Consider the following 15,610-nt stretch of genomic DNA (forward strand, 5'->3'; position numbering starts at 1 on the left):
GGTCCCTCCCATAACTACTCGGGGTCATTTTTTAAAACTGTTTTTTCGCCTCATACAAGGCACTGTGCCGCTAAGTCGTAAGGGGTTACTATTTGGGACCAGATTTGCAGGGATTCTAAGTTGGGAGTTGGGCAGCGAGATATCTGTTCACATTACACTTGACAGAATTCTAACTAGAAAGATATCGAGAAAACGAATGCCAGCAAGAATCATCTGATTTGTATGAATGTTTCACTCATTTTTTTTTAAATCAATCGATTCATTTCCTGCTCTAGTCGGTGATCCACCGCGGTGCACCGAAATGAAAGCTCCACATCCTCCCTGTAGTGGCTTAATTTACAATACATTTTAGTTTACATTGCACTGTAGAGAATCTAATGTTGATTTTATAAAATTATTTTATATAATGGCTTGAATAAAAGTTAAAAAAGCAAAAGTCAAGTATTATTGTTAAATTGTGCTCTAAAAATAAACATTCATTTTGATCTGACCTCTGCCGTATCAAAGAACCTACCGTTGGTTTTATATGCCGGGTCTTTCTACTTGTGTGGTGTTAAAACTTACTATACTATCAGAAAGATATGTTCCGACATTTTTCGCGTTTTCTTTCTAAGCCGATACAACAGCATACTTGTAATAACCGTTTATACTTTTCAGTAGATGGACGCAAGAGAAACTGAATTTTTGTATTTTTTATTTTATTTTTTTTATTTTTTACGGATCCTCCATCATTACACGTTTATTTAGTCTCATTCGATAAAATGTCAGAGATTGTCAGAACACTTTTTTTTTACATGGTGGTAACCACTTATCAAGGCCCGGAAGCCACTCAGGGATAAGGGTTATTGCAAGTACAGTACGTTAGTGTGGAGATTTAATGAAGTGTTTACTTAAGAGGGCGGTTCATTAGGAATTTGTTAACGTTGGACTTGAAGACATCCAAGTTGTAGTCAGGTGGGAAGCAGGCAGACGGAACAGAGTTCCACAGGCGTGTTCACATTATACTTGACAGAATTCTAACTAGAAAGATATCAGGGAAACGAATGCCAGCAACAATAATCCGATTCGTATGAAATGAATTAATGTATAAATGAACAACAACGACGACAACAACAACGAGAAGAAGAGAAGAAACCAGAAAAAGAAGCCATCTTTACAACAAATAAAAACCTAAAGAAAAAAAATAGACTGACCTTGTTAATGATTATTGCAACATAATGATGTCCATGGCCGAGTATTTCCTTTGCCTGCTCCAGTGCTCGGAGCAACAGCTTTTTCGCTTCCTTCATGTTTCCCTGCATATAAAAGACAGTGGCCAAACCGAGCAGACCCTTACAGAGCTGAAAAGAGATGCATTCGAATTGTTATTTAAAAAAAGAAAAACTTATTTTCATGACATATCAATCTATGTTGTAAAATTTTTGTTTAATGTGACATTTAAAGCCTCGATCTCCAATGCCTGACGACGTGCGAGACCATCAGCATAACACGCAAAAGAAATAAAATGTTATCTGGATTTTTCTGATGAAGGCTCTTTTATGAGTCGAAATTCGAGTTTAATTTTAATAAATAATTAGATTTATAAAAAAAAAAAAAGATCTGCACTCCTCTGGTGTTTTAACCGTTAAATTTTGAATTCCAATATCACAGTTAATTCCAATATCACAGTTAATTCCAATATCACAGTGTTTTTTTTAAATAGTGGATTTTATATATGAACGAACCAATATCGTAATGGTTACCCTTTGAAAAGCAATAAATTCCCAACTGAGAAAACTTTATCGTTCAGACTTGGAGAACTGTTATATTACACTATATATGCTCCTGAATAATAATAAAAAAAGAGATTCGTCTAGCTTGGATTTTTTCTAACTTCATATAATGTTTTGGAAATATAAAAACTTATTAAAACTTTTTAAAAATCCATTACAATTGCAATATACAAACTGAGTAACGCTTCAAGTAAATGATCAGCCTATATATATATATATATATATATATATATATATATATATATATATATATATATACTTTTGCTAGTATATATTTATATACACACACACACACACACATATATATATATATATATATATATATATATATATATATATATATACACTTGTGCCCGATATTATTCATACCCCCTCTTGAAAATTGAGTTTATTAGGTGTAACTTTGTAAGAATTTATTGTTTACGTCCATATTGATACATATTCTTAATAAACCTCTTCTGATCATTTTCGTCATTTTAAAATCTCGGGATACTTGTAATAAAAAAAATATACAGCTATTTATAAAATCTGCAATGTTCAAAAATAATCATACCCCCTTATTTTTTCAGTATTAATCGAGTTTCTGACTGTTTGTTTCCTGTTTGATTCTTATTTTGAATGCTTTTATACAACCTTTGATTAATTTCATTTCGTTTTTTGCATTTTTCAGAAATTAAAATGATATCAACTGAAAACCAAAAAAAGAATAAAAATTATTAGAATGGGGAAGAAAAAAGAGCTTAGTAATGATCTTAGGACTAAAATTGTGAATTCACACAAGGATGGTTTAGGTTACAAGTCAATTTCCAAGAAATTTGAGGTCCCTACAGCAACAGTACAGAGCATCATCAAAAAATTCCAGAGCCACCACACAACAAACAACTTGATTGGTAGAGGAAGGAAAAGGAAACTGTCTGCTAGAGCCACCAGGAATATTGTAAGAAGTGTTAATGCAAATCCAACCACCACTACTAAGGACATTTTAGAAAATCTGGAGTCTTCTGGCATAAAAATATCAAGGCAAACATTGCAAAGGACTCTGCATGAAAATGGTCTGAAAGGAAGAAGACCAAGAAGGACTCCATTGCACATCGGAAAACGCCTTGCAGCACGTCTAAAGTTTGCTAGGACACATGTGAATTCTCCAGAGTCCGTTTTCTCAAGTATTTTGTGGACTGACGAAACAAAAATTGAATTGTTTGGCCATATGGATGCTTCTTACGTTTGGAGGAAGAAAGGAGAAGCTTACAACCCAAAGAACACCATACCCACGGTGAAACATGGTGGTGGTAGCCTAATGTTTTGGGGCTCCTTTTCGGCTAGTGGTCCAGGTAGTTTGGTCAAGATAGATGGAACCATGAAGAAGGAGCAATATTTGGAGATACTCCAGAAAAACATTAGACAGGATGCGGAGAAGCTCCATTTAGGACCAAACTGGGTCCTTCAACAGGATAATGATCCAAAACATACTGCCAAAATAGTCAAGAAATGGTTTGAGGATAATCACATTAATGTTTTGGAATGGCCTAGCCAGAGTCCTGACCTGAACCCTATCGAAAACCTCTGGCACATATTGAAAACTGAGGTTAAAAAGCGGAAACCTAGAAATTTGAGGGATTAAGAGAACTACTGCATTGAAGAATGGTCAAAAATCAGTGTTGATGCTTGTAAAAACCTTGTTGATAAATATCCAAAACAGTTACAGGCAGTTATTAAGAATAAAGGGCATGCTATTGACTATTAGTAAGAGAGGTATGAATAATTTTGAACTAGTGCCATTATTGTTTTTCTTAGTATAATGCTTCAAACTTGCATAATTTATTTATTTGTTGAGTTTAAATTAAATGCTTATGCTTGATTTATTGTTTGAAATCCCTTTAATATTGTCTATCTTCTGGTTTGAGCAATATTCTTATAGAAATCTCAAAGATCCGAGGGGTATGAATAATATCAGGCACAAGTGTATATATATATATATATATATACTAGCAAAAGTACCCGTCATTGACTGGGTTCAAAATCTACAGAAAATAGACTCTGATTTATGAAAGTATGATAGGTTATGAAAAGGAAGGGTTGTAAAGAGATAGCTTCGAATTTGGGGGTATCAAAACCAAAGCAAAATATGATGAAAGTAAAAATAAAATAGATAAACCCCATGATTTATAATACCATACCTGTTCACACTGAAACACTTATCACAATAATCTGTGGATCTATATTAAAAAACCTTGTTAGCTTTGTGGCATATTTCCATTCTATGGAGGTCACGCGCGAACGAACACCCCATAATTTTATCACACCATATTTCTTCAAACTGAAACATAATTATCAAAGTATACTTACGCAGATAGATATGAAAAGTCTTTATTAATTTTGTGCCTATTTCCATTCTATGGAGGCCAGGCACGAACGCAGACCCCACAATTTTATTATACCATCCCTATTTAAGTTAAAACATACTTATCAAAGTATTATTACGTACATCTATATCAAAAACACTTGTAAACGTATTTTTTTTATTTTTAAATTTTTTATTTCCATACTTTGTGGACCAGGCGCGTACGAAGACCCCACAATTTTTATGAACCACCGTTCTGCTAGATCAAACATACCCATTCCTGTGTCTCGATACATCTTCTATCATTATATGTAATCAGTTTTTTCAAATAGTCAGCCACATAGGAGCCTATTCGTGGCCACACACACACACACACACACACACACACACACACACACACACACACACACACACACACACCTTTATATTATATATATATAATATAAAGCTGAATGTGTGTGTATATATATATAATATAAAGCTGAATGTGTGTGTGTGTGTATATAATATAAAGCTTAATGTGTGTGTGTGTGGTTTACAAAAATTGTGGGGTCTGCGTTCATGTCTGCCCCCCCCCAAAGTATGGAAAGAAAAAATGAAAAAAAAAAAAACGTTTACAAGGGTTTTTGATATAGATTTACATAAGAATACTTTGATAAGTATATTTCAAATTAAATAGGGATGGTATAATAAAATGGTGGGGTCTGCGTTCGCGCCTGTACTCCATGGAAATATGGCACAAACTTTAACAAAGACTTTTCATATCTATCTGCGTAAGTATATTTTGATAATTATGTTTCAGTTTGAAGAAATATGGTATAATAAAATTATGGGGTGTTCGTTCGTGCCTGACCTCCATAGAATGTAAATATGTCACAAAGTTTACAAGGCTTCGAAAACTTTAATCTTAATTCACGTTAGCTTTTATTTATTATTTTGAGTTGAATCATATTGTGTCGAATAAATTCACCTCATAAATTCACGTTCTTATTAAAGTGAAAGCCCCCCCCCCCAAAAAAAATGTCGGAACTTTAGACAATTCTCGATACAAATTTTGCATAATTGTTTTTTTTTTCCTTCTCCACTTGCACGTGGAACTCTTTAGAAAATAGATAAATATATAAATAATAAAAAATAAGAACGTTACTTGTTATCGTGTCAAAAGAAGGAAAAATCCTGCTCACATGATTACGTGTCTTTTAAAAACATTTACATAACCTTTTTATTTTCATTTATATATCTGTTTAAGCTTTTTTTTGTCAGTGTACTAGAAGGAATTCAGTTGATTACAACCCTCTCTGCGTGTTCTTTACATTACAATAGTACAACCCTGAATCCGACGGCGCAACACTACACGGTTTAATACTGTAAAACTGAAACTAAGCTGTTCTGCTTCAAAAGAGCTCAATTTTCTTCTTATTCGTATTCATATCGATTATGTGCTTTAAAAAACTAAAGTAATTACGTGTTTACTTTTTTAATATCTCATTTTGCTGTTTCGGATTATTTTACTAAAGTGTGAAAAGCTTCATTATTTTTCAAATCTGTTTTTGTTTCTTTGTTTTTCGATATTTCGTCGATATTATTTCGTAAATGTGTTTAGCAGAAAAGCCAACAAACGACTAACCGAAAAAATAAATATACAAGAAATAAATGTTACCATAGTCAATAAAAGTTCAGTTCATGTTTTTTTTGTTTTGAAATAGTTTTTAATGTTCTTTACTTGAAATAATTTCAGCGAACCGAAATTAAAACGAAATTTGAGACGATAACTACTTAAATGAATTTTTATATAAACTATACATGCCATAATCGAATATTCCTCAAGCACAAAATAATGAAAAACATTAAAATATGTTTATAACTATTCCTTACGTTGACGGAACTCTCTTATATTGTTAACACAGAATGCCCAGGTGCTCCTCCTTCAAATTGAAAACGGGGCTCTCCATTTCAAAGTCGCTGCCATTTTGATTTTTTTTAAAACCGGTTTGTGAATTCACGAACCGGTTTAAAATATCAAAATAAAAATTTTTTACAAACTACTTAAAAATACAAACCAATGAACTTTTCTACCATAAAAATAGCATTTATTGAATACGGTAACATTTATTTCTTGTATATTTATTTTATTATATATATAACATTTTCTCTTTGTAAGGAAACATCATTTTGTTGGTCACTCTTGGCTACGAATGGAAACAACGTTGATATAAAAAATATATTTTCGCGAAAATTATCTTTACTTTCATCATATTTTGCTTAGGGTAAAATTTTTGAGAATCAAAACCTATCTCTTTATAACCCCCTCCTTTTCATAGCCTATCATACTTTCATCAATCACAGTCCATTTTCTGTAGGCTGTTTTTGAACCCAGTCAACGACGGGTACTTCTGCTAGTATATATATATATATATATATATATATATATATATATATATATATATATATATATTACAATAGAAAATGCGAGCATTAACAGTTATATGGTTAAGCTTAAACATGGAAAAGTAAAAGACTAGTTGTTGAAACTAGAAAAGAAAAGGACAAGATATTCTAGTAAAAATATAATAAATTCATAACTTAAAATATTGCAGCATTAAGAATTGATTATATAATGTTATAAATTAATTATATAATGTTATAAATTGATTATATAATGTTATAAATTGAATTTAAAAATTTTAATGTTGCAATATTTTATTATATTTCATGCTCTCATTTTTCTATTGTAATCAATTTCCAACAAATTCACTTGTCCTTTGTTTAATTTCTGTCTTATTTTTTGCCCCCATAGACCCATATGTAATAAAAATGTACGGCACTCGTCTGCTTTCAATACCCCTCCAATTATCTCCCTTACATGCTTTCATTCTCTGTTTCACGTGTTACTTCTCTTTTTCCGACAACAGTGAATTAGTAGCAACACTAGTCGCTGAAGCGACGTGGTTGGTATGGAAACCAGTCATAAACATCGTCGCTCACCTCCTTACATATTTTGACGATTTTGAACACCAGAACATTCATCATAACTTTTGTTTAACAAAACGAAAATTTAATTTTTTTTTCACAATATAGCTGAGACGGTGATCTATAAACTGTAATAATTGTTTGAAATTTGGTCGAAAACTGAGTGAGCGGTGAAGCTTTAAATCATGTCTAAACGACTAAAACTGCCACTACCGTGTTTGAATTATATATATATATATATATATATATATATATATATATATATATATATATATTATTGTTATTATTATTATATTTTCACCCCAAATAAGGCGCATTGCCACTTTGGTGTAGGGGGCTACTATCAGGGGAAAAAAACTACTTGGGTTCTATGTTGGGATTTGGGAAGCAAGATGTCGGTTCACGTTACACTTGAACTTCTGCATGTCAGTACAGTTGGGGAAGCAGGGACCTGGAATAGAATTCCAGAGTCTAGCGGTTCTGGGGAAGAAACTACTGGAGTAGAAAGATATTTTACACCTAGGGATCTCTACTGTGTGGGGTGAGATTTAGCTGCCTGTAGGGTTTGTCGAGTGTGTTTACGTCTTGGGGGCACAAGTGTGTGCAGTTCGCCAGAGCATTCACCATTAAAATACTTGTAGAACAGGCAGAGGAATGCAATATTTCGTTGATGGGACAGAGGCTGGAGCTAGATGCCAGTTTAGGGCCTATCAGATTAACCTTGTCTAGGAGCGAGAGACTAGCAGCAGATGCACCAACCCAAATATGACAGCGATAATCCATACATTAGCGAATGGTGGCCTTATAGAGGTACACGATACTTTCGGGTGTTAGTAGTTTTCTAGCGTGGTAGAGAGAGCCTACCTTCTTCTCACCAGCCCTGGCAATGCTTTCAATGTAATTGTTCCAGCTCATGTTTCCTGTGAACGTTAGGCCAAGCAGTTTGAAATATGTACTCTCAGACAGGGAGTCACTGGCCATTGCTATTGGTGGCAGAGAAGGTTTGTTGTAATTATTGAAGGAAACCAGTTTAGTCTTAGCTTGTGACCATCCATTTTTGTCCCTATTCCACTACAGATTGGAGGTCATCCTCTAGTGTTTTTGCCATTTCTTTAGATATGTGTTCATTTGTTTTCTTGTCATGCCTGTTATAGAGTGTGCCGTCATCAGCATATATACCCATCTCAGAGGCAATTTTGTCGGGGAGATCATTAATAAATATTAGGAACAATAGAGGCTCAAGGATAGACCTATGAGGCACTCCCGCATTTATATCATATTGTTTAGATGTACAACCGTCGAGGACAACCTGGATTTTTCTCTTATCTAAGAAGGATTTTAAGTATTCTACCAGTGATACCGTATGATCTAATTTTCCTGAGGAGACCCTCATGCCATACCCTGTCAAAAGCCTTAGATATATCAAGAGCTACCGCTCTACCCTCCCCCGCTTTGTCCAGTGAATGGTATATACGTTCTGAGATTACAGTGAGGATGTCTGCTGTGGAACGGGCTTGTCTAAATCCATATTGTTTGTCAGTCAGAAGTTTAGTATCTGTAAGGTGATGGACTAGAGCATGGTTAATTATGGCCTCAAATATTTTGGCGAAAAGTGGGAGGAGGCTAATGGGGCGATAATTTGATGAGTCAGTTCTTTCGCCAGAATTCTTGAATACTGGTACCACAAAAGCAGTTTTCCAAAAGCCCGGAATTGCCGTTTTGAACCATTCAGTGGTCTCGTTTGCGCACTGTTCAGCAGGAAGAGAAAAAATATTTCCCCATGGGGCATCTCTGATAAGATCTCTGATGGCTTCCCAATCAGCCTTTTTATAATATCTCGTTGTTTTGAGCACTGGCTCTTCAGTTTTGGATCTAGAGTTTAGGGTGATTTCGACCATTATCACTGCATGATCAGCGTTCCCGAGTGGACTGTCAGCATTTGTTATACAATCCTCAGGAACTGTGGTCAGAAACAGATCTAGAAGTGATGCGTGTTGTTCTTGCTGGTCAGGGAAACGGGTTGGAAACGTTACCATTTGTGATAGGGAGTGAGAAATAGCGAAGCTATGTGTTGTGCTGCCCGCTGCATCTGTGTAAGTAGAGAATACAAGCCAATTTTTGTGGTGGACATTAAAATCACCAAATACATGTACTTGTGCGCTAGTGTCGAGGGAGAGTGCTGTGTCTATGCTGTCAGAGACTTTGTTTATTATGGTGCAGTCCTGGGTCGAGGGAGAGCAGTAGAGAAAACAAAAGTAGTAAATGTTATGTTGTATGTTTAGTCTAAAGCACATAAAGACTTGATCGTCCGATTCTAGGTTTGTTTCTCTAGTAAAGGGGAGGGTGTTACGAATGTAGACTCCAAATCCGTGCATATGTCTTTCAGAGTCCTTACGGCAGAGTGGGAGATAGCCAGGCATGTTAAAGTAGTTAGAGGGGTGTAGGTTAGTCTCACTTAATGCTAAGATAACCCGTGTGTTAGGAGAAATGCTTCAACATCAGCTAAATTAGTTCTAAGCCCACGGATGTTCGTGAATGCAAGCCTCAAGGGAGGAGGTAAGTTAGATTTGTTTGTCCCTAAGCCTGGTTTAAGCTTATTTTTTTTTATTGTACTGTCATCATGTTTCCGGCCCCTGGTTACGATATTTGCTCCACCTTATGATATTATTTATAATGTTATTTGATTATATACATGTGTATTATATACTGTATTTCTTTTTGCTAATTTTTAACGCCGTATTTCGTTTCTGATGTTTTCCTTCAATTCTTACAGGATTTAGGGTTTGATGTTTCGGCGTATGCCAGCTCGCGGAACGAAATAAGGGAGTTAAATCGCAATCCAGAGATTCTGCAATCTGTCATGAATAATGTTTTGGAAAGAGCACAAATATGCGAAGCTGAAAAGAGTAATATTTAGAAGACATTGTTTTCCATAAATAAAGATTGTTTGAGTTTAGCTTCTTTATTTTTTAAAGACTACAAATCTTTATTTATTCATACAAATAGACAAACATTAAATCTAACGTTACCAAAGGAACGCTTGAACACAAATGCGAAACGTTTTGCCTACATTTTCCAAACGGTCATTGAAATTAAAAATCATAAAAAATATAATAGGCGTTGCTAACGTGAGAAGGCGAGTTAGATAGATAGATAGATAGAGGAGAAATAGAGAGAGAGAGAGAGAGAGAGAGAGAGAGAGAGAGAGAGAGAGATGGGCGAAGTAGCGATCAAGCAAGCAAGCGAACTAGTCAGCCACCTCCTCACTCTTTTTTCATTTTCGCGTATGACTCATAGCAAGCACTTAAAGGAAAACTTATGCACCCACACACAATGCATATTACCAGTTGGATGGTTGGTTGGTTGGTTGTTTTTGTTTTACGGCATATCAACCCTTTTCAGGTTATTTAATGCCGAATCTAGTGATTTTGAAGAAATTTTTTTAATACCACTTCGGGTCAGAGTGGACCTGGGAGCAATAGCAATTAAAGGGTGGCTCCACACTCCCCAAAGTCCACAAGCTGGTACCTCACCATCGGGTATAGTTTAAGGTCATATCCAGGAACAACCAGTTGGATGTAAGGGGTTACTATTTGGGACAATATATATAAGGGTTATTATGTAGGGAGTTGAGCAGCAAGATGTCTGGTCACATTACATCTAAAGTTCTGCATATCAATAAATTTACAGAAGCAGGAGACCGAGTTAAATTCCAAAGTCTAGGAGTCATAGAAACTACGGCGATAACCCTAGGTGGGTCTAATCGGCTTCCTCCAAAGGAGAAAGTTTCGTGGGAGTATAAAATTCACACGCGGTCCCCAGTCGCATGTATATCCCCATTATGGAAGATGACGATGTTAGGTTTTTGCAACTCTTGTAGGGCGGTGTCGGCGTCCGCCTACATACAGCGCCTGGTATTCCCAAATTGTCCACCCATCTGGTATTGACCAGGCTCAACATTGCTTAACTTCGATCTAACGAATGTCAACGGAATTATGCTGATAACAGTCCTAGGGAAGAAACCATTATTATAGAACGCTTTCTTACATCTAGTAACCTCTACATTTAAGGCAGTGGGAATATTCTGCTTGTCGGGTTAGAGGTATTTAAGTTGAGAAGGGGCCCAAGTGTTACGAGTTCATCAGAGCACATTTAATTAAAATACTTACAAAACAGGCACGTTATTTTGATCAATCTCTGTATATACTTTATCTAGGAACCGCCACAGTGAAGGGGTAGGATTTTGTTGCTTGCCGGAAATCGGAAAAGTCTGAATCGAACGATGATGCTCCCTCTACTTAGAACTACACACCTATGAAACACTGTTCTGCTGGATTGCTTCTTGACCGACTACAATATCGTTGCCTTCAAGTCCAGTGCAAACAAGTTCGGGAAAAGTCTGCCGATGTTCACTCTACACAGGTCTGAACGATTCGTCTCCCCCCCCCAGCAACCTGCTTTTATGGCGCCTTAAAATCATGTGTGAGACGCAATTTTTCGAGAACTGTTCGAGACCGTGGGCATTAAAAGACCACGGTCGCCATCTTGGATCTTTTCGCTTTTTCTTCGACATGACAGACACGAACTGTTTTTTTTTTTGCGGTAAGCCTGCTCTATTTTCCCCACAGTTAGTCGGAGTTATTTACGTCAAGGGGACACAAGTGCTACGAGTTCATCAGAGCACGGCCCATTAAAATATTTTTTAGAACATGTACATTATTTTGTCCAAAATCAATAATAGCTAATGCGGTATTCACCTGGAGTTTCTGCGTGACGTTTCTGATTCTATTTAGTCTTGACAACATTTCTCTGTAGTAATTGTCGGCCATTTCCAGTTGTTTCTGTTTTGTGCATATGCGTCCCAACAACTCCAATAACTGGAAAAGATACAAACGAAAAAAAATAAATAAATAAAGATAATAACAAAGAAGCATTAGAATGTTAAAGCATTGCATTATTAATGCGACTAAGACAACAATAAATAGGTGCTTATTCAGATATACACTGATGGCGATAAACAAAGATAAATAATCGGTTCTACCAGACCAGGCTGTCTGAAGATGTTGGCTACCTGAGACGAAATGCACCTAACATTGACGCCTTTTCTTTTTCTACTTCCTTTTGCAAAACTTAATTATGTTCTATAATAAAAAACAACAACATACCATCTTTTCTTCTTCTTCTTCTTCTTCTTCTTCTTCTTCTTCTTCTTCTTCTTCTCATTTCCCCTTTCTCTTTCTATCCTGACTGGTTTTCTAACTTAAAATGTACCAAATATTAATACTGTAACCCTTTTGTTTCTCCCATTGCAAAACTCATTCATGTTCTGCAGGGTAGGGAACAAAAACGATAAAATCCACTACAAGAAAACCAAACCAAACCAAACCAAACCAAGCCAAACCAAACCAAGCCAAACCAAACACTACAAACTAGCGATTGAAGATACAAAGAGCTTAAAGAATAAAAACCTTCTACAAAATAACTGAATGCAATATTAATACTATGCTCAAAATAACTGGATTCGGCATTAAATAACCCGAAAAGGGTTGATATGCCGTAAAACAAAACGACCAAACCAAAAATGATGAAACACTTTTATCGTGTACTTAATTATCAGTAAATGAAGATGGCATATTCCAAAAATCACAAAAACTGACCAATTGATTGATTGTTTTTCGAAAAACATTTTTTTTTACCGATAAGTGAGGTCCGAAGCCGTTTTAATATACTTCAAGTTTTATTTTAAACTTACTTTTTCTAAAAAAAATGTATTTCATAATTTGAAAATATTATTTTCTGAAAAAAAAAAAAGTTAAAAAACTATACACGTTATGTTAATAAATTATTGTTTCGCTTATATCTTACGTATCTGTTGTCTTTCCGACATTTTCTCTCCCCCAAAAATTGAAATGAAAACCGGTTATCTGCCCTTGATTTTACCATCGCCGCTACTTTTTACCCTCTTATCGACACGGGGCAAAATTTTATTTTCTTGAATAAAAAAAAATATTTGATGAAATTACGTGTTTTTTGGAATATTTCATCTTCGTTCCGTGACTGATACGTACACCAACACAGGGTTTTCTGTATTTTCATTACTTTTAATTGCCGCCATGAATGCCAATCTGAATAAACACCGAATATTCCTATTGTTTTGATTATCGAGTATATATCCAACACTGTTAATCAACCGAGAACCACATCACTCTAGATAAAACATATAAGACTAGCAGGCCGCCCGCCATTGCCCGGTCGTAAAATACGCTAAAATATTATATTTTTATTAATGCAGATTTCGTATTTATTATATATTATATTTATTATTATATTATATAGTAATGATTAAAAAAGTTAAAAAAAAAAAGAATGACTTTTGCTCCAAACCAAAACCAAAATCGAAACCAAAACGCTTAGCTTACGATTTACTTTTTCCTTTAAACCACATCACTCTGTATAAAAATATATGAGATATCAACGGCAAGAGTCCAAACAATGGTAAGAATATTCTGTTGTCGTAGCCCTAGTTATCAATGAAGATACAATCACTTTGTCAATAGTATCGAAAATTTAACATTCACAGTGTGATAAACAATTTTATTGCACATGACAGACTAAAACAAATTCTGTTTAAAACATTATGCTAGTCAATATAACGCCAAACCACACACACACACACACACACACACACACACACACACACACACACACACACACACACACACATACACACACACACGCGCGCGCGCAATTGCAACATTTTGTTGGTGATTTTATGTCAGGTTGGGTCTACAATATTTTTTGTGGCTATCTATAAATAAACTTTTTTTATATAAACATCGGCATCTGAGTAGGTTTATCAAAAAAACGAAGGGAGTCTGAGTTTAAGCATTGATTCCATACGTAGCAAGGTTTTTTTTACATGGGGGGTCATCACTTATCAAGGCCCAGGGGCCACTCCAGGATAAGGGTTAATGGGTATACATTTGTCATTGTGATTTTAGCGTAGTAAACATTAGTGAGAATTTTATAACTTTGATTACTTAGGGGGGCGGTTCAATAAGAACTTGTTCACGTTGGACTTGAAGACAATCAGATTGTAGTCAGCTGGAAAGCAGGCAAACGGAATAGAGTTTCACAGGCGAGCAGTTCTAAGAAAGAAGCCCTGTTCATGGAATCTACGTTTAGGTGTAGGCACGGATAAAGAGTGTGGGAAATTATTGATAGTGTTTCTGGCTAGACGAGTGTTTTTCGTGAAAGTCTGGCGAGGGAGGACCAGAGATCGAAGTTCAGATGAGCATCTGCCATGAAAATAACGATAAAGTAGGGACAGGCTCGCTACGTCTCTTCTGTGGGAAGAGACCGCAGGGAAGAGAAAAGGGCACCCCCCACTAAGCTACGAAGTATATTTTGAATTCTGTCAAAACATGATAAGCTGCTTCTAGTAGGTCCTGCCCAGATGTGGCAACAGTACTCCATCGTTGGCCGAATCTGGCTTTTATATAGGTAGAGAATTGCATCAGGAGTGAGATATCTAATAGAACAGTAGAAGGATCCCACCATTTTTCCAGCGACTTTGGCAATGGATTTAATATACGTGTTCCATTTCAGAATCGGGATTAAAGGTCAAGCCCAGAAGCTTGTCAAAACATGGAGCCTCCCCAAGACAACAGCCATTCATTTCGATTGATGGCAGCTGGGAAGCAGAGCGTTGATGATCTAAGGATAGAGACTTGGTTTTAGATGCATTAAAAGTAACCAGCCACCTCTTTCCCCATTGTACCACGTGCTCAACATCAGAGGAGAGAGAGAGAGAGAGAGAGAGAGAGAGTCAGAGAGAACTTGGTCGTTTACGATCTTCGAAGTGCTACCATAGATGGTAGCGTCATCAGCATAAATGTCTACGAATGATCTAAGGATGTGATTTGGAAGATCATTGATGTAGATCAGGAAGAGATTTGGGCCCAGGATGGACCCCTGAGGGACTCCAGCATTAATACTGTGGGCTTCTGATTTCTGCCCATCAACCACTACTCTTAAAAACCTATCAGAGAGAAATGATTTAATAGTTGAGAAGACATTTCCAGCTATACCATGACTGGAAATCTTGTAAAGTAGACTTTTATGCCATACCTTATCAAAGGCCTTTGATATGCCAAAAGCAATTGCCCTTGAGATGAAGCTTCCGCCGAAGGATTCACCAATCCTATGAAATATAACTGTAAGGACGTCTGCTGTAGATCTAGCAGAACGAAAACCTTATTGCTTGTCACTAAGAATGTTATTTTTTGCTGAGATGGTTGACTACTTCTTTATTTAGCACAGATTCTAGCATCTTACTCATGATGCATATGAGACTTATTGGTCTGTACTGAGAGGGAGATGAGCGATCACCTGAATTCTTAAATACAGGGCATACTGATGAGATTTTCCAAGATGTTGGGTATCATTTCTCCTTAAGACAACGCTTAAATAACTTTGTAAGTATGGGCGCTAGTTTCGGTTGAAGCCTTTTGAGCACTATAATTGG

At 35.9% G+C, this 15,610-nt stretch overlaps 1 protein-coding gene across 3 annotated transcripts in view; it reads right to left on the reverse strand.

Annotated features, from left to right (window-relative positions):
* Positions 1-15,610, reverse strand: part of LOC145265545 (uncharacterized) — a 188,850-nt gene that overhangs the window by 30,002 nt on the left and 143,238 nt on the right. For all 3 annotated transcript variants that reach the window (XM_080121509.1, XM_080121508.1, XM_080121510.1), the window contains 2 exons: positions 11,841-11,960; positions 1,194-1,340 (listed from right to left, as the gene is read on the reverse strand). In XM_080121509.1, the coding sequence (XP_079977635.1) occupies positions 1,194-1,340; positions 11,841-11,960 (267 nt within the window). The remainder of the gene's footprint in view (positions 1-1,193; positions 1,341-11,840; positions 11,961-15,610) is intronic.

This window comes from Euprymna scolopes, chromosome 40 (genome assembly GCF_053919585.1).
Source record: "Euprymna scolopes isolate OS-2025 chromosome 40, ASM5391958v1, whole genome shotgun sequence".
Classification (NCBI taxonomy): Eukaryota; Metazoa; Mollusca; class Cephalopoda; order Sepiida; family Sepiolidae; genus Euprymna; species Euprymna scolopes.